This window comes from Pantherophis guttatus, chromosome 1, assembly GCF_059756535.1.
Source record: "Pantherophis guttatus breed Tessera chromosome 1, ASM5975653v1, whole genome shotgun sequence".
Lineage (NCBI taxonomy): Eukaryota > Metazoa > Chordata > Lepidosauria > Squamata > Colubridae > Pantherophis > Pantherophis guttatus.
In genome coordinates, this window is record NC_142063.1 from 255,939,145 (window position 1) to 255,965,269 (window position 26,125).

The 26,125-nt window shown below is 37.4% G+C and overlaps 1 protein-coding gene and 1 long non-coding RNA gene across 3 annotated transcripts in view; both read right to left on the bottom strand.

Moving 5' to 3' along the window:
* ARHGAP18 (Rho GTPase activating protein 18) overlaps nucleotides 1-25,019 on the bottom strand; it is an 82,885-nt gene extending 57,866 nt beyond the window's left edge. Inside the window, exon 1 of one of the 2 annotated variants that reach the window (XM_034418778.3) lies at nucleotides 24,607-25,019. In XM_034418778.3, the coding sequence (XP_034274669.1) occupies nucleotides 24,607-24,650 (44 nt within the window). In that variant the 5' untranslated portion in view covers nucleotides 24,651-25,019. Of the gene's footprint in view, nucleotides 1-4,482; nucleotides 4,732-24,606 lie in introns of those variants that run through there. The other variant, XM_034418779.3, reaches the window with a different exon arrangement.
* LOC117666257 (uncharacterized) lies at nucleotides 7,001-7,957 on the bottom strand. The gene is made up of 2 exons (XR_004591699.3): nucleotides 7,751-7,957; nucleotides 7,001-7,506 (listed from the first exon to the last, which is right to left on the bottom strand). It is a non-coding gene; the product is annotated as an uncharacterized LOC117666257 (long non-coding RNA).
* Nucleotides 25,020-26,125: the final 1,106 nt, after the last annotated feature.

The window sequence follows — 26,125 nt, forward strand, 5'->3', positions numbered from 1 at the left end:
TATAACAAGACAATGAATCTTTCTCATGAAATTAGGGTCCCATCTATGACACATTTAAGCAAAAAACTATTGATAAGGAAACAAGTTCTAGTAATAGAAATTTGAATGCGAGGATTTTTTCCCCTTTGGTATCTCACAGATTCTCTAGGATTCCATGGAATTCAGTTTGAAAAACCATTCATTAGACCATTTCATTGTCACTTTTACATATCTTTTATTATATAAGGTCACCCACATGCACAAGATTTTTAAAATTACAAGATGCCAGATTCCAGTCCAAGACACAGTCTAAACTTAACTGCTAAATAAAAGAAGGACAGAGGAGTAGAGAGGAAAAGAGAAAATAGATTTAAAGGTTTTAACTAGAAAAATTAAATTGATTTTGTATCCCACACTGTCACATTAAGCAACATTTATTTCTTTATCTTTCTATACTCCCAAATGGATTCAAAGTGATTTACAACTAGCCACTAAAAATTTGCAATGTAATAATTAAAAACATCATTAATAAACTACAATAATTAAAATAATAAAATCTGAAAGTAATTAAACTAAGTAATGTATTATTAAATTCATCAGGCATAACAATAAAAATAATGATGGCAAAAGTTAATCAGAGAATGCTCCTGTTATAATTGTAAAGGACTTATTAAGAATCCTTCAGCATGAAAACTTCATAGTTTCTATTTTTGCTATATATCTATTACTTTTTTATCGTAATCTTTACTTCCTTATCTGATCATTACTGAAAGATGAACAGGCACTGTAACTTTCGGGGGGGGGGGAGAGCTTAAGAGAAAGTTTTTAATTTTTCCAAGCATCTTATCTATACACTACTAAAACTCTAGTTCCCATAACCTTTAACTGGGCAAAATGGTGCATCATTAGGAGAACAATTTTTGAACCAAGATATCTCAAAGGTGCTAATTTATAGAATGGGTCCAAAATCTGGATCCAGGCTTCCCAGGGAATTGAAATTTGGCAAATTTTGTAAAACATTTTATGACATAACATTATCATAAAATAGCTTATAACATAAAACAACATGTCACAAAACATTTCCTGCGCTGATATTTGATTGTGCTATACTTTTCAAATGAAGGCAGTACCTTAGCACTGTCATTGTTGGAGGCAATGCGGAAGCTGGTAAGGAAATACCTCTGAAACAATGATTCAATGGGTCATGGGCTACCTAATTGTGTTTATTTTTGCCAAGACCAGTGATGCTTCCAAATGGTTAGCTCTTAGCACTACCAATCAACAGGTAATATACAGCTTCCATTTTTCTATCCATTTTTTTGCAGAAAGAACAAGAGACGGGAAAATTGAAGAGAAAACACAGGAAAGGAAAAGAGGGAAGACCAATCATAATATCCTGTGTCTGGGACAGAGCAACTGCAAAACAAAAGACTATCTTGAAGAAATGTAGAGAACTTGCACGGTTCCTGGTACAAGAATGAATATTAACCTCACCAAACTAGGCAGGATATCTAGAAATTTGTGACTGAAAAATCCTTTACTAAATAAAATGAGTTCTAATGTTTTAGGGGGAAAAGAAGAAAAACATCTATACTATTTTCAGATCCAAATAACTCCTGAGAATGTCCCTTGCCATTAAAATACAAAGTATGCAGCACATCCTTCTTTCTTGGACCCACATCATATTAAACTCTTCCACTACTCCACAGGACATCAAACCACAATACCATCATTTATTTTTGGAGCTTAACTTTGGATATGAGTAAGTCTATAATTTGCAACTGCTATCATCAGATATATTTTTACTTTCAGGGCTTGTTTTCATTTTCTGTTGCATAAATGTTTTGAATCAGGTTGAATGTAACAACAGCAACAGCAAATATAGAATAATGCCTCAAAACACTGACCCATGATCTTGACTGAACACCCTTTGGACAGTAGGTTTTACAAACTTTCTTCAAATTCACATTTTTATCACATTTATATAGAGTTCAAGCTTCATCAACTTTTTATATCAAAGTGACATCTTGCTTTGCTGTAACTCAAGTTTGTAAGAAGAGACAGATGGAACTCACAACTAATAAGTTTCAGGGATGGAAGCCAATTATCTATATCTGGAGTGGGAAGATAACTTGGAAAACAGTATGCAGCAGCTCAGGAGCACATTTGGGATCCTTCACTTCCTTCCTATCCTAAAGAATATTACACTTTGGCAAGCTTGTGAATTTCGGATGCTCAGGTCTAAATTTCTCCTTAACAATGCAAATGCTGACTTCATCAAGTATATCAGTCATTTCCTTCATACTGCCATCCTGGTTCCAAACCAAAAGTTGGACACACCAGAAAAAAACCATACCACAAAGAAATAATTTCTTTCCTGAAAAATTATTGAGGCACTGAAAAGACTCATGCTAATGTCTCCACTTATTTTTAGAGGCAGTCTTAAATATACATCTGCAGTTATAATGTAAAAGAAAATATGGAAATATTTAAGTATTTTTTGAGATTTTTTTTCCATTATAGCTTAGTATCCTTGAAGTAAATGTCTTCCAATTTCATTCTGTCTTGGGAATGACGAAGTCATTGAAATGACTGGAAAAGCCTTGATTTTAGCTTTAAATTGGTACAGACTCTATGCACATTATTTTTAGTACATAAAAGAGTGAACTCACGGAGAGAATTTGAATATGTTTGTGTATTCAAGTGTTTATGCCATAAAAATGAAGAAATTATATGGGAGTAGCTTCAAGCAAGAAATATCTTTAAAAAGCTTTAAAAGTATACAATTCTGGCCTTATATATATTATTTCATTTTGGATGTCCTCAAATCATTGTTGACTTCTGGTGACTGCCTGGACAAGTCCCTGCAATTTTTCTGGTAAGGTGTTTTCAGAAGTGGTTTGCCACTGCTTCCTTCCTGGGACTGAGAGAAGGCCCAAGGCACCCCGTTATTTGTGCCTAAGTGGAACTAGAACTCATGGTCTCCTGCTTTCTAGCCTAGTGCCTGGTTGCAATGTCGCACAATCACATGGCTGCACTTTGCTATGTTTTTGCCAGTTTCTAGCATTTTTTTTGCCAATTTCTGGCAACCAACACCATTTGGAACAATGGATTTCTTTCATAACCATGTGATTTGCTTAACGGCCCTAGTGATTCACTTCATGACCATTGTAAAAACAATTGTAAAATTGAGTCAGGTTACATGGTGACCTTCACAACAACCATAATATTATATGGCAGAAATTCTGGAGTCAATTGTAATCAGACCACCATATCTGTCAATCCAGATCTGATCCTGTACTTTTCTAACTCTTCTGCAGGCATCATTCAAAGATGACAACTAAACTGGAATAAACAACTTCATATCAAGTCCATCTTTTTGAAGCTTAAAAAAATACGGAACTTTGCACAGTACCAATATTACGCAGAGCGCAAACTAACTCTCCGTAACAGAATTGATTATATCCCAATCCTGATGACACCTGTGATATTTAAATCATGCCAGCCCTTTTCCTCCCAAATGTCTTGCAACAACTGGATTAATTTATCTGTCTCTGAAGCAAGTTTTCTTTTCTGAACAAAATTTATGCAATCAGTATTTCTCATCCACTATCAATTCAGAGACAGGAAGAAAGAAAAAACTGAGATCATTATGGAAAAATAAAGTGGCAAGGGGAGGGGCTGTGTGAAGCAAAGTACACATACCAGGAAAGTCTACTGCACCTCTGAAATCTATGTGAAAGGGATTTTAAGCAACAGCCTATTAGTCATGCTATTGATTAAAAAAAATAAAGCTTGCACTTTAAAAGGAATCTTATTTAACTTTTTGATACAACTAAATTGCATTTTAATGTAATCTAGGAAATTGCTTTTTTCCCCTGTGGGGAGAAAGGGAGTAGACTAGCACACACTCTTAATACTTGCTCACCCGCTATATTGCTGAATCCCCTTGGTTACAGGAAACTATTTTGTGGTTTGTAGAATTACTGTAATATAAGTGGGGAAAATACATCTGGAAACACTCGGCATGCGGACCTGGGGGTTAACTATCAAACGGAGAAAGAATGTGTTACGACGGCTGTTGCGGACACATGCGAACCCAAAGCTTCCTCAGCTGCCTCATTTTCGGTGCCAAATAAAGCTTTATGGCCCGCGGACCATCTTTGAAGGCGGTTTAGCGTGTTTGATTACGAGTTACTTCTGCATGCGATATTATTTAGTAAGCAACAGAGCAGAGGCTATTCCCAACGCACATGTGTTGCACGCTCGCCTACAGGGTCCAGCAGAACCAACCCTCAAGGTTGCTCTTCCAACTTTCTTCTGACATTTTAAACTTTGGTCATATGATTCACGGCACACCGCGGCTAAGTCCGTCGTACCTGGCTCCAAGCAGCCCGCCTACGTCAACAGGTAGGCGAGCCCCGGGTTTTACGCCACCCGGACGCCCGGCTAGCAATCTTCCCCTTTTTCAAGCGAGATCGTGTGGGAGTGCCAGCCCTTTACCTTAAGGGGGACGTCTCGGCATTTTCCTCGGCATCGGCTCCCGGTGCCTCTTGGCCGTCCTGGAGGCAGCGGCGTCGGCGGCTACCGCTGCTGGGATGATACGCTGTTAGGACGACTCCTTGGGAAGTAGACCAGCGGCTCATGATGGGAGCGAGAGCATAATGGTTCTGCCGCCGACATGAAAAAAGGCAGAGGCGCTCCGTGAAGTTCCTGCTCTCTCGGGTCCTCCCCCTCGAAGGCCGGCGTTTCGCCCAGGAAAAGGGGAGGAGTGAGATTAGCTGCCTTCCTCCAATGAGCCTCCGCCGTTCACCAGAGTAGTGTTCGCGGGAATTCTCCTGGCCCCTCTTTCCCCCCCCCCACTCCCCGCCCGCGCTTGCCTCGCTGTAATTTAAGGATTTCAGCAGGTGAGCGGGACGGCTGAGCCAAGTTGTCTTCCCCCGCAACGGTAAAATACAGTACATCATCTTTTATTCATACTTCCCTCAGCTGAGGCACTCAGAAAGAAAGCCCAGAAGGCAGATCTTTTTCTTTCTCCTTTCTTTTTCTTTTTCTTTCTTTCTTTCTTTCTTTCTTTCTTTCCTTTCTTTCTTTCTTTCTTTCTCTTTCATTCTTTTTCTTTTTTCTTTTTCTTTTTTTTCCTTTTTCTCTTTTCTTTCTTTTCCTTCCTTCCTCTTCTGCTATGTAAGATCATGTACTTGAAGGCTTTGTACAAGACATCCTTCTCAAAACTCAGAGCAGTAGAAAAGAAATGACTCGCAGAGATTGAAAGAGAAGCATTCCTGGGGAAAATTTATAGCCTGCTGTTATGCTTATTTTCTTCTTTTTTCAGTGAGATATAGCTTGTCTTTTCTCTCAGCTCTACAGATTTGTGCTGACTAGCCATCCGGTATTATGTTATAATGTTAAATGTTATCTAATTCTGGGTTTTATTTAATTGACCAAACTAAGTAATAATTTTAATTAGCAATTTTATGATGTTTGTGTGTCTATATTTTTCTTGACTGTACACCGCCTTGAGTCCTACGGGAGAAAGGTGGTATAGAAATATAATAAATAAAAATTATGCAGAGTGAGAAAACAAAGTGGGAAATTGGAGATTTATTCTGTTTTAATATCAAAATTGTTCTATATATTTTCCTGTCAGTCTTCATTTTATTCGCTTTAGCAGTCATCACATATTTCACCTGTAACTGAGATGCATTTGTGGCTTATATCAGATGGCTTGGCTGCTGTGGTATGAGCCCAGGTACACATTTGCAGAAATAAGTCTATCTGAGGTGGTTCAGTCAGAATTCCTAAGGGCCATCTTTGCAATCCTGTGTATGAAATGCAGTTTTGTATCTGGAGACAGGTTTGGTTTCAGCTGCAGTGAGAGTCCCATTGTTTAATTCACCATTCCTGCTTTGCTTGATAGCTGCAGGAAAAAATCTCACTTTTGCACATTTTCTTTATAAGTGCATATCTATGAACAAACAGAGCTTTTATGCTGGCACAATCTACTACCATTATCTCTTAAAGCAGGGATCCCCAACCCCCGGGCCAGGGACCAACACCGGTCTGTGGCCCACCAGGAACCAAACCGCACAAGCGAGCAAAGCCCCATCTGTGCACGTGTGGGATCCAGGCAGCGTGCAAAAGCACTAAATCACCCTCTATGGAACAGGTCCCTGGCGCCCAAAAGGTTAGGGGCCGGTGTATTAAAGGACAGATATTGTAACTTATTCTCATTACATCGGCCCTTGCAAAGATGAAGTCAACATTGGAGGTCATGTACTCATGCACTGCTCTTATCGTAGAGTCATTGTGTCATCCACATGGTGCCTATTTTAAGCAACATGTGAGCAAGCTGAATGAATTGTGCACTTTGTTATCACATTGGTCCTCTGCTGTTTCTCAGAAAATGGCCAATTTCTGCACTACATGTATTCCTCAACCTACACCACAATTGAGGCCAAAATTTATGTAGCTAAGCAAGACAGTTGTTAAGTGAGCTTTGCCCCATTTTATGATGTTTCTTGCCACAGTTGTTAAGTGAATCACTGCAGTTGTTAAGTTAGTAACAGAGTTGTTAAGTGAATCTGGCTTCCCCATTGACTTTGCTTGTCAGGTGGTTGCAAAAAGTGATCACATAACCCCGGGACACTATATTTATGACCCAATCGTCATAAATATAAATCAGTTGCAAAGCATTTGAATTTTGAACACATGACCAGGGGGTTGCTACAAGGGTCATAAGTATGAAAAATGGTCATAAATCGCTTTTTTAGTGCCACTGTAACTTCTAACAATTACTAAACATGGTTGTAAGTCAAGGACTAGCTATTTTCATCTCACAAATATAGCTGGTTAAGTTGATTTCACATTTGATCTTTTAGAAAAAAACATGATTCCTTCCAAGATGGGTTGAACATCTTCATATAGAAAAAAAAAATCCTCAACTGTAAATTGACTGAGTTAAGAGTTAACTTTTTCCACTTCATCTGATATTGAAATAAATGAATAAGTCAGCATTCCCACCTTATAGAAGTCATCTATTATTTATTTAAATTGATGTATGGCCAGTCCATCTTGCAAACATGACTTTGGATGGCTAACATATAATATATCAATACAGAATATTAAAATAATAAGCATCCTGAACAAAAGAACATAAAATGGCAATGGATAAACCAATATAATATTATGGGTTCACCTAATTTCTCAACCTCCAAACCAGGAAAGCAGACAAATCTTAAGGGCTTTCCAAATGGCTAGCAGGTCCAAGACCAAACTGACCTTGAGTGACAAGTGCCATTTCATTACTGAGTCTTACACGATGGGATTTCCTAATTGACAGGAGCTGGAGCATTACCTTCCTGCCACGCCTGATGTTGAGACCATTGGAGAGTGAGGTTTCCTCAAATAACCTGCCCATGATGCCATGAAGGGCTTAAATTGACCTGCAAGCATATTTAAAGCCAGAACTGTTCACAAGGTAAAGGTATTTGTATCTGTCACAGCAATCCAGGTGGTTTGATCCCATATCTAGGCAGAAGGAAAAGAATTTGAACATACTGAAATAGAGCCTGGTCATTTGTACAAAGAAAAAGAGTTATCTGTGATATTGCTTCTATGTTAAATTTTCCTAGAAAAATCAGTACAAATCCGCATCTTGCTACTGAGGCCCACTAAATAGCAATTATCCTGTCAAGTGCCAGGGACATCCAGACAAATGAATATAAAGATTTATTGCAAGCTTAAGCTCTCTACAAGAATCTGAACTACTAACCATTAAAGCAATTTGGTGGTAAATAAGGAATTCACAGTGGGTTGGACTTAGGTTTCTTGTGGCCATGAAGGGATTCATGACTGATGACATGTTTGACCTCTCTCTCAGGCTCAATCTGGTCATCTACATATACTATGTGTCTGTTCCCAGACATACTGCTTCCCATTATGCAATGATGGCTGCAAAGCAGTGCTAAAAGAAAAAAAAATGGGGAGGATTGTTGCAACCTTTATAAAATGAGTGGATTTTTCCTCTTCCATGTTTCTGATACAGGAGAAGCCCATGTGAAAGTGAGGCCATCCTGCTTCTATGCCATTTTCTTTCCCACTGCCCAGATTTTCTGCCACAAATCTCATGTGTGACAGGCAATTTAGGTTTACATCAATTCAGCTTGGAAAAGTCTTCAAATGCAGTCATGCTGAGATACCATGTTTGTAAGGAAAAGGCTTTTTAGGCTTCACAACCCAACCCATTTGCTGATAACTCCATAAAAAAGAGCCTTGGTACTACAGTGGTTTAAAGCACCCTGTTATTAACACAGCTGCCTGCAATTTACTGCTGGTTCGAATCTCTCCAAGGCTCAAGGTTGACTCAGCCTTCCATCCTTTCTAAGGTAGGTGAAATGAGGACCCAGTTTGTGGGGGCAATAAACTGACTTTGTATAAATATACAAAAGTATGAAGGCTATTGCTGAATGCACTGTAAGCCGCCCTGAGTCTCCGGAGAAGGGCGGCATATAAATCAAATTAAAAAAAAAAAAATAGCTTCACCCTTTCAACACTAAACCCTAGATTCACAGGACTTGTTGATAGGCCATTAAGTGAATTGAAAATATTTTCGTTTCTCTAACATTTGCAAAAATTACAATAAGCAATTTCTCTGCTGAGGAATAGCAATAGCACTTACACATATATCGCTCCATAGTGCTTTATAGCAGTGTCTGAGCAGTTTACAAATGTCAGCATACTGCCCCCAATAATCTGGGTCCTCATTTTACTGACCTCAGAAGGATGGAAGGCTGAGTCAATCTTGTCAGGATCAAACTCCAGGCTGTGGGCAGAGTTAGCCTGCAATACCGCATTCTAACCACTGCACCACAACTTCCAAAATAAATAGAATCATCCATTTTGTGCAGTTCTGAACTTCTGAATGATGCATACAGGTAATTATCAGCAGTGATAATTGGAGCTGGAATTTCCATTGCTAAGCAATGCCATTATAAAGTGAAACATCACGGTACTGCATTGCTTAACGATGGAAATCCCAGGAGTCCCCATTGCCATTTGTAACTGAATCCCACCAGTCATTAGGTGAGGACGCACTCCGATCCAAGCCATTCCCCTCTTGGTCTCTCCTGGCTCCGAGCTTCAGTAAAGTAAGGGACTGCCTCATCTTGAATCCCCCCCCACTTAATCTATTTTCCCCACCCATCTGGGAAAAGGATGGGTGGAAAGGATGCCCTTTTGGCCCCATTACACAGTAGCACTCCTCGGCTATAGCACCAGCAATTGGTACTGGTGCTGAAATAAAGGCCCAGCAGTCTCAGCCAGCCACCCCCAATCCAAGGCCTCTACTTCATCCCCAGTGCTGCCACAGCCAAGCATTCTAGTGCCACAGCACAATGTCCCAGCTGCCTCCACCACCCCGTGCTTCACTGGTCCTGATGCACCCAGCTGACCTTTGTTGTTGTCTTCCTCTGTGTTGTCTACACAGCATGCCCAGGATAGTTTTATATGAGGCAGCTTCTGGATACCTCAGGCCTTCTTCCCAAAGTCAAATTTGCCTTTCTCCAAATTGCAGGCAGCTTTATTAAGATGCTTCAGAAAGCCTCAGCAACTATTACACACTGATACAAACCATTATATACAATTAACTTTCTCCAAGCAATCTGTTGCCAATCTTTTCAGGGGCCCATTCAGGCACAGACATCTACTCACACTCACCAAACTCCACAGCATCTTCCCTCCCTCCCTTTCATCTTCCCATCAATTTGCCCACCCTCACAAATGTTGCCGATCTATTTTTTTTTTCTTTAAAAAATGCATTATCATGTCCCCCTGGACACATCATCATGCATACCAACTTGGAAACCCTTGATTTAAAGCTACTAAATTTGGCATGCAAAATATGGATGACCGCTAGACAGAAACAATGAGTTTTATGTTTCTTTTTGCTGCCATCTGTTGATCATCTGAATTCTTGGAGCCCAGATTTGTTAGCCTGATTTACTAGGAGAAAGTGACTGCCAAACATGTGATAGGGCTCATTATCAGTTTATAATGAAAATATTGAGAACTAGGTCCTATGCTACTAATCTGATTTTTGAATTATTTTAATTAATTAACTTACATTTATCGGCTGCCTAATTCCAGTAGACTCTGGAGCTTGGAGGAGCAGGGAACATAGAATCAACTATATACAATACATAGTTCAAAATCAAACTATTTAAACCTTCAGATAATATAATTATTAGGAAAATGAAGTCTTCTTAAAAATCAAAATAGCATATGGTAGTTAGAGTCCTAGTTGTTAGTGGGTTCTGGTACATAGGATATATTTGAATGCACAGGATTTTCTCCTCATTGTTTTTTGTTTAATTGTAAGACACCCAGAGTCAATATGTCATCAGGCACTCTCTAATTCAGGGCTGTCAAACTCCCGGCCCATGGGCCAGATGCATCACTTGCTGGCCATGGCCACACCCAGTTTAGCAGAGAGGAAAAAAGTCCCAATATGTCACGTGACGCTGCCATGACGCCATAGGTTTGACACCCCTGCTCTAATTCTAATAAACAATATATAAATGGAGCCTCTTATTGCACAAAATTTACATGAGTCTAGCATATAGGTTCAATAAACTAAAACTGAATAAACTTAAAGGCTGGTTTAAGCTTAGCAGAGTACAGAAAATACTACCACCTGGACTGGTGGCAAAGTAAACCATTCCCTCTGTATGAATTCTGTAGCTGTGGCTAATTTGCAATTATTATCAAATGGCTTCAGTTTAGTGCAGGGGTCTCCAACCTTGGCAACTTTACGACTTGTGGACGTCAACTCCCAGACTTCAATTCTGGGAGTTGAAGTCCACATGTCATAAAGTTGCCAAATTGGAGATCCCTGATTTAGTGCACAGAGCCTCTGCAGAAGATCAGAAGCTGCTGTTACTGCATTTGTAGAATATTCTAAATCCACGTGTGCTTATATCAAAGCAAACACAATTCGCCAGTAAATATCATTTCCTTACATGTTATAAACTGCTATTGAGATAATCTGATTGTATACAGAACTTTTTTAAAGCACCAGTATTACAGATTCCATTTCATTTTTCTCATTAAATACTTGCTGCCCAAACCCCTTAGTGTGAGCCTAAGGCACCTCTGCTGATATAGACCTAAATACTGGTTTTTGTCTCCCAATTTTAAGTTTTCCACAATTCTCAAAGGTCTGGGAAACCTGTGATATAAAGTTATGTGAATGGAGCCACCACCAGCAGAGGGGGGTGGGGATGGAGAATTCCACATGCAAGCTAAGTACTTGACATAAAAATGTCTGAATCCAAACTAAAGGCATAATATTTACTACCAAAACTAATAACACCTTATTAAAAAATCTATACATTTTAAAGCTTCTGGTGGTATAAATAGGAAAGGCAGCTATAAGATTTCACATTAAAATTCTAGGGACAGGCATTGAACATAAAGCTAATTAATTTATAAAGTTACACAAAGTAGATAAAATATAGTTCTGCAGTCTGTTCAGATAGTCTTCCTGACACATTTTCCTTAATGTGTCAGGAAGCACACCGCCCAGTGCGCTCACATAGGCCTGCCCTCCTCCGGGTGCCGTTGGCCAGACAATGTCAGCTGGCGGCCCCCAGGATGAGGGCGTTCTCTGTGATCGCACCGACCCTCTGGAATGGGTTACCCACCGGGCTCCGGACGGCCCCCGACCTCCACACTTTCCGCGCCGACCTGAAGACATGGCTTTTTCAGCATATTCCCTGATCTGCCGTGAGGTTTTAATTGTCTGGGGATTTTAAATTGGCTTGTTTTAGCACTATTTTATTGTTATGTTGTTTCTATTCTGTGAGCCGCCCCGAGTCCTACGGGAGAAGGGCAGCATATAAATTTGATAAAATTAATTAATTAATTAATTAATTAAATTTATCACATGTAAGCTTTTTGTATCTGATTTTTTTATATATAGAGTTTTTCTTGATATTAAATAATTTTCTTAAAATCTGATGTTTAAAATGATGCATACTAATCATTCATACTTGTGAGGATACCGCAAATTATCCAATATTTATTTAAGAATATTGTTTGGCAATGCCGTTTACCGCTTGATTATTAAAACACAACAATAATGTAATGGAATACTTTGATTACTGTAAAGTTGTACAAGTCTACATATTCACTATTTTAAACCCTTGCTCTTTGTATTTCTGTGGGTATGTGTGAAATGTTAATAGCTGTGTTAAAGAAAGGATTATGATGAAAAAAGCTGGAATAAGTAGCTTTAAAGTACAGGCAGACTGTTCCTCCCCTGAGAGTACCTAATATATTATTAGAGAATTTGGTGGGGGAAAAAATAATCCATTTTCTATTTATAAAAGATTCTTTCAATAGTTCAGTAGTTTATTACATGTTAGGTATTACAAGATTATTCACCAATAAAACAATATACTGCAATGTGTCATTATTAAAGGCTGCCAATTATATGAGGCATGACTGCTTTGTTTTTCTATTATAATTATTTCTGCTAATGTGTATATTTGTTTCTTCTTGCATACAGAACTATTTTTGTATACTTATTACTTGTTTCAGTGCTCTGTATTTCATATCACTGGATTATAGGATTATGGTTACATAGGAATAAGTACCGTAGAGCTGAATTCTGTTTATACTTAAAAGGACTTGGAGATATATAACTACCCTACAGTATGCATTGCTAATTCAGCTATCTAAAGGTAAAGCCAATTGATTTAAGTGGAGATAATCCTTAGTATGCACAGAATTGCAGCCCAAATCATTTACACTAATATAAATATATTCTATTTAAATAGGACACTGGTTTTAACTTGACCCTTTGTCCTTCAATTTGCTTTTTTAAGAGGATGGTGGTGCTCTCTGGTGGTTGTTTTTATAACTATTGCTAATAAGATTAGTGGAATTAAGGATATGTGCTTGGATATTGTAAATAGAAACACTGCATTCCTGCTTCTTGACCATAAGGAGCTGCAAAAATGGGTGGTAAGAGCCAGGTACGTGTAAGGACATCGCAAGAGCCAAATAGATAAAGATAACATCTCCCAAAGTCCCAATCTAGATCAGAAACTGCACACATAGGCTCTTTTTAAAAATAAAATCCTCCACTAGAGAGCTCATTATGTTACCATTTTCTGAGTTATTTGACCATTAACTTCCATGTTCAAATTTATTTATTTATTTATTTATTAATCAAATTTCTATACCGCCCTACTCCCGAAGGACTCAGGGCGGTGAACAGCCAAGATAAAATACAGACAATACAAATATTAAAAATCCCTTAAAATTATTAAATATTTCGGCCGAAACACAGATTAAAACACCCAATTTATAAAATCACGAATTAAAAAATTTAAAATTTAAGAATTTAAAAGAGGGGAGTTAGGCCAGGCCAGCTTGTTGAAATAGAAAAGTTTTGAGAGCACGGCGAAACGTGCGCAGGTCCGGGATCTTCCGTATCTCTGGGGGGAGCTCGTTCCAGATGGTAGGTGCCCCCACAGAGAAGGCTCTCCCCCTGGGGGCCGCCAGTCGACACAAATGAGAGAAAGGTCTCTTAGTCCCAAAAACATTCATTGGTGGTTGTAGCCAAGGAAGATGTTTACATTCTGCAACGTTATTTCCAATAGTCTGCCAAAAATTTAATACACCCAGAGTTATTAGTCATGATGTAAATAAATAAAACCAAAGTATGGTAGCCTCCCATAAGACTTGCTAGTTTTTCGACCTTACTAAATTAATGTATGTGTGTGTGTGTGTGTATATATATCTATATATATCTATATATATATCTCTATATATCTATCCTGGCTAGAAGAAAAACATATCTATCTATCTATCTATCTATCTATCTATCTATCTATCTATATATATATATATATATATATATATCAATTTTCTTACTTCTTCGTAGGGTTTATGTGTGTTTTTCTTCTAGCCAGGTTTTCCCTACGTAGCCAAGGTTTTTTTTGTAGCTCCAGCTCAGTAGAATCTCATCTACTCGGTTCTGGGCTTTTTTCTTTTCTAAATATATATATATATTTCAAAACAGAGAATTCATCAAGATGTATTTGCTTCTTCTGAGTTCTGATAGAACTTTTATCATAGCCAAAGCTACTCTGCATTGGTTGCTCAATGTCCATCTAAAATATTTGCTGGTAAAAACATAGCTCCAATGTCTGCCACATTTCTCTTCTCCTCCTTCCTGTGTTTTTTTTTTCCCCTATTCAGCTTGGCTGATGACAAACCCCAGAAGTCTGCAGGTTTTTTTGTACAGTAATTATTATCACAAATTGAATCCCACATTTTTTTTTATATAGATTTGTAAAATTACCATTCTGGAGAATTCTAGAATATATTGTTTCTTTTTAAAGTTGTGCCGATCATAGCTTTCTGAGGGTGCTCCCTTGCTTTCTGGAAGATTTGTTTGTTTTTTTGTTACATTTCTAAATTGCCCATCTCCCTCAAAGGAGGACTTCGTTAATCTTCATACCTCCTACTTCACCTTACTACTTGAATGCTTGGATGTTTGTGGACTGAAAGAAAAACAGAAAGGTCAAGAGTTTTCCGGTACATTCTGTTTATAGAAGATAGGTTTTACACATGCATGCTTTTTAATTGTTTTACAGTAATTAATGATAAGTTCTTTGCGGTAAATTAGCCATGCACATACAGTGTCATAGCACCGGTTCTATACTTTTTTGTTAATAAAAACTAAATAATTACTTGCAGACAATTTAAGTTTAAGAATTTAAATTACTTAAATTCTTAATTCTCCTTAAAGGATTAGGTTTAATACAAACAGAAAGCTCAGTTCATGGAGTTCACATCATATCTAGTTTGACCCTGAGCATTGATTTTGTTTTTTGACAGCTATATTTTCACAAATTGTCAGTTTAGATTTTAGACTCATTTGTGCCTCTGATTAAGCATATTCATGCTTCTGAAATGTTATGTCCCAGTTGTGATCTCACAACACGTTCATCCATTGTTTACTGAACTGTGGCTTACTAAATTAATCCAGTTGTCTAACTTCACACAACACACATGAACTATTAACTACCCCATCTGTCATGTGAAGCCAGGTTATACATAATCATATTTTTGTTTGACTGATGCTGCAGTTCAACCTATTCAAACATTGTTTTTGCAAGCTGAAGTTATTTGGGGTGACTCTGGAATTCCACTGAATCAAAGTTCAGTAGAATGATTTTGTCTGCTACAACAAAGCTAACCTGGTAAGTGTTCTAATTTAGAAAATGTAAGTATCAGTCAATGCACTCAGTATTAACTAGGCTAATTTAGTAAAGGTCCCAAAAGTGCTTTTTTTTCTCTCAAAAGGCAATTGCATTCCCTTGGTTTTTTCCTTTAAAAATGTTTCATTTCTCAACCAAGAAGCTTCTTCAGTTCATGAACTAAAGAAACTTCTTGGATGATAAGCGAAACATTTTCAAAGCAACCAACCAAGAAAGTCCAGTTGCCTTTTGAGGAAAAAAAAGCACCTTTGGGACAACCATAATCTGGATGATTGAGAATCTTCATAGAAATTTAATAACTGCCAATTATAAAAATTAGATATAAAACTACCTCCAACATTTTTATGCTAGCCCCTGGAAGAGATACTTAGAAAGTATGTATGTATGTTTTCACATATGTATGTATTCTGTGATACTTCAAATCAAGCTCATTTTACCTTTACTTTCCTAAACTGTATAGAACAAGCCAGCCTCTTCCTTTGTTGAAGAGACAGATTTGGTTTAAAGACATGATTCATATGATTTTGTAGTCACTAAATCTTAAAATTTAATATTGTAAAGCATCTTGAGTCACATGCGCTTCTAAAAATTAAAGGAAGCCCTGTTGCACTTTCAGTGTTATATAAATTTTAGTAAATTTGGTTTTTCCACTGTAAACATTCTTGAATTTGAATCTGAATGTAAATGAAATGAATGTTAATGAAGCTGAAATGTCTTGGAATTGAAAACTTCATTGTTTCCTGACAATGACAGGAGACATTTAATAACCAGGAGATAATGGTTTCCTCCATTCATCAACAATTAAACAGTTGGTTAGAAAAGGGGGAAAAAGATTGCTTTGGTTGCTAAGCAGTGATTCATCATTTGTGCTATATTCATTCATGTTTGTTGTATGTATTCAATAGATAAAGACACACTTTACATAGATCTATCTAATTTGGATTCTTTGTTATTTTACTATAATTCATGTCACAGAATGTAGGCCCTTACTAATGTTTTATACACAAATCTGATCTAGCAGCCTCTCCACATGGAGACATTGGTCCTTTAGAGCAGAAATCTGGAACCTTGGAAGCTGTGGGCTCTCAGGCTCATTTCGAAAGTCCTTTGCAAGAGACCAAGACAGCTCTCTAGTAAAAAAAAAATGCTCTGTCACTTCCTTACCAGCTTGCTCTCTGGCAGGAGAGAGATAAAAGGTGTTCAGAAAAAAAACAGGGAAAAAATTATCAGAAACAGAAAAATGGCCATTCTCATTTATTGTTGGCTTTAACTACATACAAACACCACACGCATGCAATAATGTAACTACCAACAGATTAGTCTGTTATGGCCCTCAATAAAATAAGGTTGCTAGTCTGAGCTTTATTCAAAATGCAGAGCCACCTGAAACAAACAGTAATATTCTCTCTCTGCAGAGAAGGTACTCTCTAATTGCCTCTATTTTATAAAGATTGCTTCCAGCTGCCAATATGCCCTTTGATTGCCTCACCTGAATCAGATGGAAAAGGATAATTAGCATACCAAAGACATGTCCTTGCAAACTCCTGGAGTCTGGACTATCTCCAGGTATTTAAATCTCATGGGAGACAAATTAGGCAGCAAAATCCCACAGAATGAGCCCTGTGGGTTATGAGTAATTTTCCACTAGCCTAGGGGTGCCTAGTTTTTCCTGAATAAAGGGCCACATTTGATCTTTGAGTGGCATGCCAGGGATTGGATTCTATGAAAAAATGGAAAGTGGCATGACAAGCATTTAATTTATATCAAAACTTACAACTTGGCATCAGGATTTGGAGTTCTCTAGGGGCCACATTTTAGAGGAATCACTAAGGTACAAAATCAAATTCCTAAATGGACATCCAAAGAACTACTATGACAGGAATAAGCAAGCTAGAATATTCCATGTTTTGAATCATAAGCTTCCCCAATCTTCTGCCATTATTCCTGTTGGTTAGCATCAATAGGAATCAAAATGTAAGACATTTCGTCCAGGAATTTTTGAAGTTGTATAGCGAATCTGTGCTCATGCACCTTATTCAATAAGCCACCCTTTCCCAACTTGATATTCTCCAGAACTGTTGACTTTGTTTTTTCAAATCTTCTGTCAGTAGAAGATTGGAGTTTCTAGTGAAGACAAGGAAAAAGTTCTGAGACCATTCGTAAAGTTGACTAAACAATAATTCATAACTTTTCAAATTTGGGAGTTAGCTCTTTCTCCAAAGATTAGAAGAGAAGGGTATGATAGATCCCATATATTTAGTATTGTGTCCACTGGTACAGCAAATGTAACTTTAAAACTTGGTTTTAATGGCTTAATATTGAGTTGATTTGCCTCAGTGAGATTTTCACATCATCTTACAACCTCCTGTTAGCTTTCTCTGGTGCTTGCAAAAGGCGGAAGAAACACAGAGGAAGTTGTGGAGGATATACAAGCAGTGCAACAGAGCTGTTGCTTCATAAAGCATTGGGAGAAGTTCAGGGTCAGGGCCCTAACAGCTGATCACAACCAAAAAACTGGACCTCAAGATTTTATTTTATTTTTAAAGAAAAGGTTACAGAATCTTGGAAACCTGATATATTGGGTCATTTATCAGCAAACACTGGTAAGGACTCTTTTCATCCCTCTGATTCACTTTCTAATTTTCTCTTGTTGCACTTTCTCTTGTTGTTACCTATTTGGTCATGAAGAAACAGATGCACAGATATTACATTTCTACACTGTTATTTCTGTTCCAAGAGAAGAGAATATCTGCAGCTCAGGGTTGAAGTGTGGTGGCCTTCGTAATCTCTAAATTTACTTGTTTGTTTACAGACATTTTATTAATCAATTGGGCAACCTCATCAGTGTGAGTAAGGGTGGGGTTTGCACTGCAGCCTGTTTATATACAGTAGTTTATATACAATCATGAAAACAATATCCTAATCAAAGAACTACCAACAAGAAAACCACACCCTTACCCCAGCTGGCAGGGCAAACTACCCTCTATATATTTAATAGAAAATGTACATGTCACATTTTAATGTAGAACTAATGCCATTCAGAGTGAAATGGATTCCAATTGTTTTATCTTCCATGTATTTTCTATACATCACAAGGGAACCACCACTATGAACTACTGCTTCATTGTGCCAGAGTAGATTCAAACATGAAAACCAACCTTCTGCTATTATTGGCATTATGTTTATTGAAATCTCATGAAGTAATTTAAATGTTTGTGCTCAGCTAGGATCAAAATTTTTCTGGTTCCAAAATGCTGAGCACACTAACATCTAGTTAGTGTTACTATTAATTGGACTGACACCATCAAGAAATCTCAGAGCTCCAAGAAAGTCTGAGGAGCAAAAAAAAAAGTCCTTGAAAGAAGACAAAGCAAAGCATTTCCATGTTGTGACTGAGAAAATGACAAGGGTGAGTTTGAAGAAGAATGTAACTTTTTTTTTTTTACAGTACTGAAGAACTTGGATTCCCAACAAGAAAAAAAATAATGCCTGATCCCTACACAACTAGTTTTTCTATATTGAAAGTTCAGGCCTTTGTGTATATGCTGTAGAGCATGGGTGACAAACTCGATTGCATCATGTGATGTATTGAGGCATTTTGTGTTTTTGTGTTTGCGGAACCAGGGTGGGGATGGCCTTCGCATGATGCTTCTGACCCGCGGGCTGCCAGATTGACACCCCTGCATAGAACATATGAACACGAGCAGTGCCTTGCTGGATCATACCTCTGGTCCACCTAATCTTTCAATCTGTTCTTACAGTGGCCAGCCAATGCACAAAGAAACCCACTAGTCTTTCAGCACAGTCATATTGCCATCAAGGCTTAGCCACTGATCCCCATGTCTTTCATGAAGGTCTAACTTGCTTTACACCATTGAACTGTTCGTTTGTTGTTTTACTTCAGATCTTCTCTACTAATCTGGAGACAAATGAGTATGGAATATGTAGTACTGTAGTTTGTATTACCACATCTCTTTCTGATAATAGAACAATAACTTGCTATATTAGTATCTTTCGTAACAATAGCAGCCAATATCCTGTTGTGTGTGTGTGTGTGTTTTTTAAAAAAATATTTAAATTGCCCTGTCTTTGTTTCGTTTTGTTTGTTTATTGTTTCTTGCATTAGTCATTTGCTTTCTGTTCTGTCCGTTTCTGTCTCCTTTGTTTATTGTTCGCAAGTATCCGTTCATATTCTCGGTGAATTTATTTAATTATATGTAAACATATTTTAATTGTATTCAGCACAAATGTATATTAAAAATATAAAAATGCTTTTATTTTCATTTACACCCAATTTGCATTTCAATATTGTTAGAATTTTGGCAAGCACATATTTAGCCTTCTGCTGTTGATTTAACATGCATAATTAGCAAAGCTAACTGGTATTATAAAGGTTGCATGTAAATCAAAATATAAACTGCAATGATTTTATGAATAAGACAATGTATTGGGATGCTTTCCCCAGAAACTATAGAGTGGCTCATATCTAATCATTTACTTGATGTTTATTGTTACTGGTTAATTAGATGAGTAAATCTGATTTTGAGGTTCACAGTATCTGCTATGAAATTATGAAGGCCCACATAAGGAGAATGTTCTTGAGACTAAAGAATTTGCCATTGATATAAACACCCAAATATATTTGCTGGCAATTATAAACTCCCAGAAAGCAATATAAAACTCCAAATAAAGTTGTGTGTGTGTGTGTTGGTACTTCTCTTCCACTCTCTTTTTTTTCTCTGATGAGACTCCTTGCAAGTAGAATATTCTAAAATAATCTTATTAAAATTTTTAAATCCTTTTAATTAGTCTGCGACTTTTAATTTTTTGGGCCAAATTTTATATATATTTTTAAATGTTTTAATATTTGTATTCTATGTTTTTTATCTTGGCTGTATACCGCCCTGAGTCCTCAGGGAGAAGGGCGGTATATAAATTCGAAATTAAATTAAATTAAATTAAATTATATTTCTATTAATTATCTGGGTTCATAATATGTTTTGTTTCATTTTGCCTTATCACTTGACCCAACTATTGTGGATTGTAAATCATGGTTTTTGCCTTAGCATGATGTATGAGCTAGATTATTATATCTTATTCAACAAGTCATGTTAAAGTAATTTCTCAGCTACTTATTAATTAAATTAATAAAATATATTGAGGGAGACTATAAAATAGCACAGAATAAAAACATATTCAGAATGGAATCACTAAAGCCACAATGAACATAGAAAAGTGTGACAAAAAAGTGAACAGAGATGTTTTTATTTTCTGGAAATTCAATCTAAACATGATAGAATGTATTAAATATGACTAATAAACATGACTTTAATACATTCACCATATGTATGGTAATTATGTACCATAATTTATACTATTACTACCGATCCAATCATTCCAAGAATTAATTCTCTCAATTTTAAAGTATTTAGGAAGATGGGTGAATGCATCTCTTCTACCAATTTTAATTGTTAATCATTTTAAAAATGAAGTTTAACCAGTGTTGATTTTAACTGCATTAATTTTATTAAGTTTATATTGATTTTTTATTGTTGCAAACCACCTTGAGTATTAGAATAAAAAGAGGTTCGTATGATAAACAAAATCTTCCTTTCTAATTTTGTGTCAAATAAACTTAAAAATATAGTTACATTTTACTATATTCTTTTTTTTCCTGTCACTACCTAGATTATCTATGTACAAGGTCATCTTGTATTTTTGAAGATAAGCAATCATCATCATCATGCTCTGTTATATGGGCTTGAATATTATCTTCATAGTAGGAAAATATACACATAATCAAGTTTAAGCAACAAATTGAGCCATGTTGACTAGGAATTTTAAACACTGCAATCTCAAATTGCATCTAGTGAATGCTAGGTTAGGAAAGACCAGATTACAGGACTATGTAAAGAAATTCCACATTGTCTGTATAATATACCCCATTGCTTGTTTTATAAAATCCTTCAGATTTGTTAGCCCTATTTAAGTCTATCAATGTTTTTCTGCCTGTTTCTAGTGTGAGTTCGACAATTCAGTCACATGACCTTATTTAAGGAGAAGATAAAAATCTTTACATCCCAAATGTAATTAGCCATAAGAAAACTAATATATAGCATAGTCTAATTAGTTACAGCTACAACATATCTGGTACTGTGTAAAATATGTATTGGCTTTTTTCCATCTGTTTTATGGTACAGTATTTCCAATTTGCTTTTAGAGAAAACCAGAGGACATTAAAGTGAGAAGCATTTCAGATAACCCAATGGCTCACAGTTGCAATAGTGAATAAAAGATTTTTTGGGATAGACTCATAATTCATGCTGCTTAACAGCTTAAGGAACTGGAAATGTAGAACATACAAAGGACAGCTTAAAAGCCTTAAAATTAATGTGATTGTTAGAATTTTTTTTTCTTTGTGGGTTTTTATATGTGGTTTCACTCATTTATTGTGCAGTACCAGAGTCACCTTCAGTGAAGTGGGTGGCTACATAAAGTTGATTAATAAATAAAATACATTCATACCTCTCCCTCCCTCCCTCTCTCTCTCTGTCTCTCTCCCTCCCTCCCCCCCCCCCACACAGACACATATCTTTAAAATACTACAAAATTCTGGATTGTTTTTGCTAGAAAAAACCCACATTGCTTACCCTCTAGATGCAGCAATGGTATAACAGATTCTATAGCAGTTATCTGAACTATTAAATATTATTTTGTGAATCACAGTATGTATAACGATAGACAATATGTCTTAAAAAGTGATTAGGAGCCTGATATCTGGCTACCAACTATAATGTGTGTGTACATGTGCATGCTATGTGTATTTGTGTACACACACACACACACACACACACACACACACATAGCTATAAACCTACACATACACAAATCTAGTTACTATTCTACATTCAGGAAAATAATCAGATATGAACATATTAAAACAGACTACTAATTAGACTTAATGTGCACTAAATGCATTTTTTTACTTTTGGGAATTCAGATAATCACAAATTAACAATAAATGAAATTAATGTAATAAGGTTCTATTTTTTTATTGGTTGGTACCTATAGTCAAGAATCCTTCATTTAGACAAAACAATGAAGGGAAACAAGTATTGTCTGAACCAGTCTTTTGCTGAGGAATGCCTATAGTGGCATATTTTTAAAAATTAATGGCAATAAGCCTCATATTCAATTAATGAAAAAATTTAAAACAAAAATAATTTCTTTATTTTTCAGTCCAAACTTTTGTACTTCTTCCCCTAAGTGATTTTTTTTATGTGTGAAATACTTTTTGAAAGTTTGGATCTAGTAGGAGAAATTGGGTAACAGGATGTATAAGCAAAACATAAATGAAGGAATTTGGTATGTGAATTTTAAGCCATGCATATCTATTCTATAACAACATAGAATAATCTTGGAAGATTGTGAGAATAGGACCTGCAGCATAATACAAAGAAGAAACTTGGAAAAACTTAAAGGTGGGTTGGTGGGAATTGGGACAGAAATGTTGAGTTTTAGTAAGAGGCAATAGGAATACACTGAATGAAGAGACATAAAGGCAAAATAAGTGTAGAACTAAATATTTTATATACTATTAGTAAGGCAAATATTCCTGGATTTATGTTATCATGACAAGATTACAAACATAGATCTAACTAATAAGAATAGTTTAAATAAATGGGATATCTCAGCTTACAATATTACCAACGCTTGTGGAATATTTGATGTTAATGTTAAAACATCTATATGTAACTAATGTAGTACTGGAACCAGCCATAAGGAAACAACTTAGTGTTTGTAACCTAAGTACACATATACTTTATATTTTGGATCTTTATAGCCTAAACAGTATTGACAATATTCAACATGGGAAATGGTAAGATGATACTTCAAACATTTATAATTTATGAAATACAGAAAAGATATTGAGACCTTACTCACTTTTTCACGAATATATCAAAACAGCTGAGTTATTCCCCTGAGATATAGAGTTAAAACTTTTGCAGATAGCTAAATTGGGACTGACGGGGGCTTCCTAAACTCATTCTGAATGGATAGCTGGGTTTCAATAGGTATTTCTCAAAAGTCAGGCCTGTTGAAACTAAGTAGATTTGCAAAACAGTTTATGATGTGACATGACAACATTAAAGGAAGAAAAGTTTAAATCCAGATCTTTGGAACATAGCTAACACTCTTATCACTGTCAAAGTTTAAAGATCGCATTTACTGCCACTGTTGAAACTGACACTACAAATTTCCTGTCATTAGTTCCGAAAACTAGCCAAGCTATATGGGGGATTCAGTACGAAGGGGTGTGAATTCTCAGAATTGTGGAAATATCAATGATTTGAAATATATTCTTTCCTTTTCTGAATATTCATGCCGTTCTAGATGATAGAGCTTTAGGCAAGCAAATGAACAGAGAATACAACAATATTGAAACTGCTGAGGTTGTTTAAAGAAAATATTGCATGTATGCCAATATAACATCCTAGCTTTGGAATCATCCTCACTTAATGAGTCAGTGTGGAAAATCATCCTCATGTTGTATTTCTGTAACAAAACAATATGTTATATTTCTTTTTATATGAAAAAGTCTTGATTTTCTAGGTTGCACTTATATATATATATTCCCTTGTGCGTATCCTTATGCAGAATGTATAATTGGAAAACAAAAGCAATGTCCCATTTAAGGACATGGGTCCCCAGAATGTGTTTACCAGTAACCCCTAAGATTTATTATGGGTTGGTACTAAATTGCCACCCAAAAAGATCCTCAATCAAACATGGTATCCATCTGATACCTGTGGTCTTCCAATTTTCATTGAGGAAACGTGTTGATTTTTCATCAGGAAAGCAGTGAAAGGAAAGAAATTAAGCTTTTCTCTCTCTCTCTCTCTCTCTCTCTCTCTCTCTGTGCTGCAGTGCTGATTTTATTGCCATGCATTCATCCATTCAGGAAGGCGCTGACATCTTTGCTTTCTTTTTTAAGCGCTATTCTCCTGATCACAGCTCCCCAGTCTCAAATCAATATTTGGTCCTTAGTGACAGAACGGATAGCCTGCATGTGTGATGTTACTAAACTACTGTAGACTGAAGTTCACAGTATTGGAGAGTTTTCCTGAGTTAATTGCAAATAGCGCAGGTATTATACTGTTATCAGAAGGGGAAAAAAGTTTGCCAGAAAGAAAGATTGTGGAGCCTAGGAACAGGATGGATGGGAGTGCCCGAGAAACAAAAATATAACGTGGGAAGGAAGTTATAGAAAGGGGCTCCAGCCATCAACCAGCTAGCCGAAGGGCAGCAACCGCTGGCCGCCTACGTGACTCCTTACCTGAGGTGCAGATAATGCACGAGCTTGGTCACCACGGTAACCATCTAGGCGGGATTCCCCACCTCAGGGATCCAAGGGGAGTCCGTGGAATCTGGCTGAGCTTCCCGACTCTATAGAGATCTCCAACGCTTTCCTTGACTTTTGGCGTCTTCTGGCGCCCTCGGAGAACGAGGCGCAAGAAAAACCAAAGTAGGCCGCTGGGGCTGCTTGGCTCTGCCGCCTCCCCTGCCCGGGCAAAGCCGAGCAGCTCTCGGTCCTCCTGCCGCCGCCGCTAATGCCGACCGGGATGAGAGGAGAGGAGCGAGCAGGCAGGCAGGCGCTCAGCTGCGATTCTGGCGGGTTTCCTCCGCCCGTCGTTGTCTCACGCGCCCTCCCGTCACTCCGGCTTTCCCAGAAGGCGGCAGAGCGCGCCTGCGGTAGGCCAGTCATGCCGGCGGGATCATTTCGACTCGAGCCCCAGTGGGTCTCTGGAAGGCTGGAAGGGAGGCGAGATTTATTTCTGGGGCGACCGCGCCCAAACTCACCTGATGTAGCTTTTTTCTTCTAACCGCTGATGTGATATAGAATAGAATAGAATAGAATAGAATAGAATAGAATAGAATAGAATAGAATAGAATAGAATAGAATAACAGAGTTGGAAGGGACCTTGGAGGTCTTCTAGCCCAACCCCCTGCTTAGGCAGGAAACCCTACACCACTTCAGACAAATGGTTATCCAACATCTTCTTAAAAACTTCCAGTGTTGAAGCATTCACAACTTCTGCAGGCAGGTTGTTCCACTTATTAATTGTTCTAACTGTCAGGAAATTTCTCCTTAGTTCTAAGTTGCTTCTCTCCTTGATTAGTTTCCACCCATTGCTTCTTGTCCTGCCCTCAGGTGCTTTGGAGAATAGATTGACTCCCTTTTCTTTGTGAGATACTGGAACACTGCTATCATGTCTCCCCTAGTCCTTCTTTTCATCAGACTAGACATACCCAGTTCCTGCAACCGTTCTTCATAGGTTTTAGCCTCCAGTCCCCTAAACATCTTTGTTGCTCTTCTCTGCACTCTTTCTAGAGTCTTCACATCGGGGTGACCAAAACTGAATGCAGTATTCCAAGAGTCTACTTGATGGACCTAAAATAAGCCCAATCCTACCAATTAAGCAAAATTAACCATGATACCTTAAGAGCGCAGGGGCGGCAAATTGGGGTAGGGGGGATCAAAGCAGTGGGTTGAACCCCCAAGTATGGACTGCCCTAGGAGAAGGGCCAACATGCCAAAGAAGAAACTGGATGTGACACACACACACACACACACCCAAGGTGCTTTTTCAGGAGGCGATTGGACTTTCTGGTTTTTTTCTTTGAAGACGTTTCACTTCTCATCCAAGACGCTTCTTCAGCTCTGACTTGGAAGTTGTGGAACAGAAGTCAGTGCTGAAGAAGTTTCTTGGATGAGAAGTGAAACGTCTTCAAAGAAAAAACAAGAAAGTCCAGTTGCCTCCTGAAAAAGCACCTTTGGGACAACCAGGACCTAT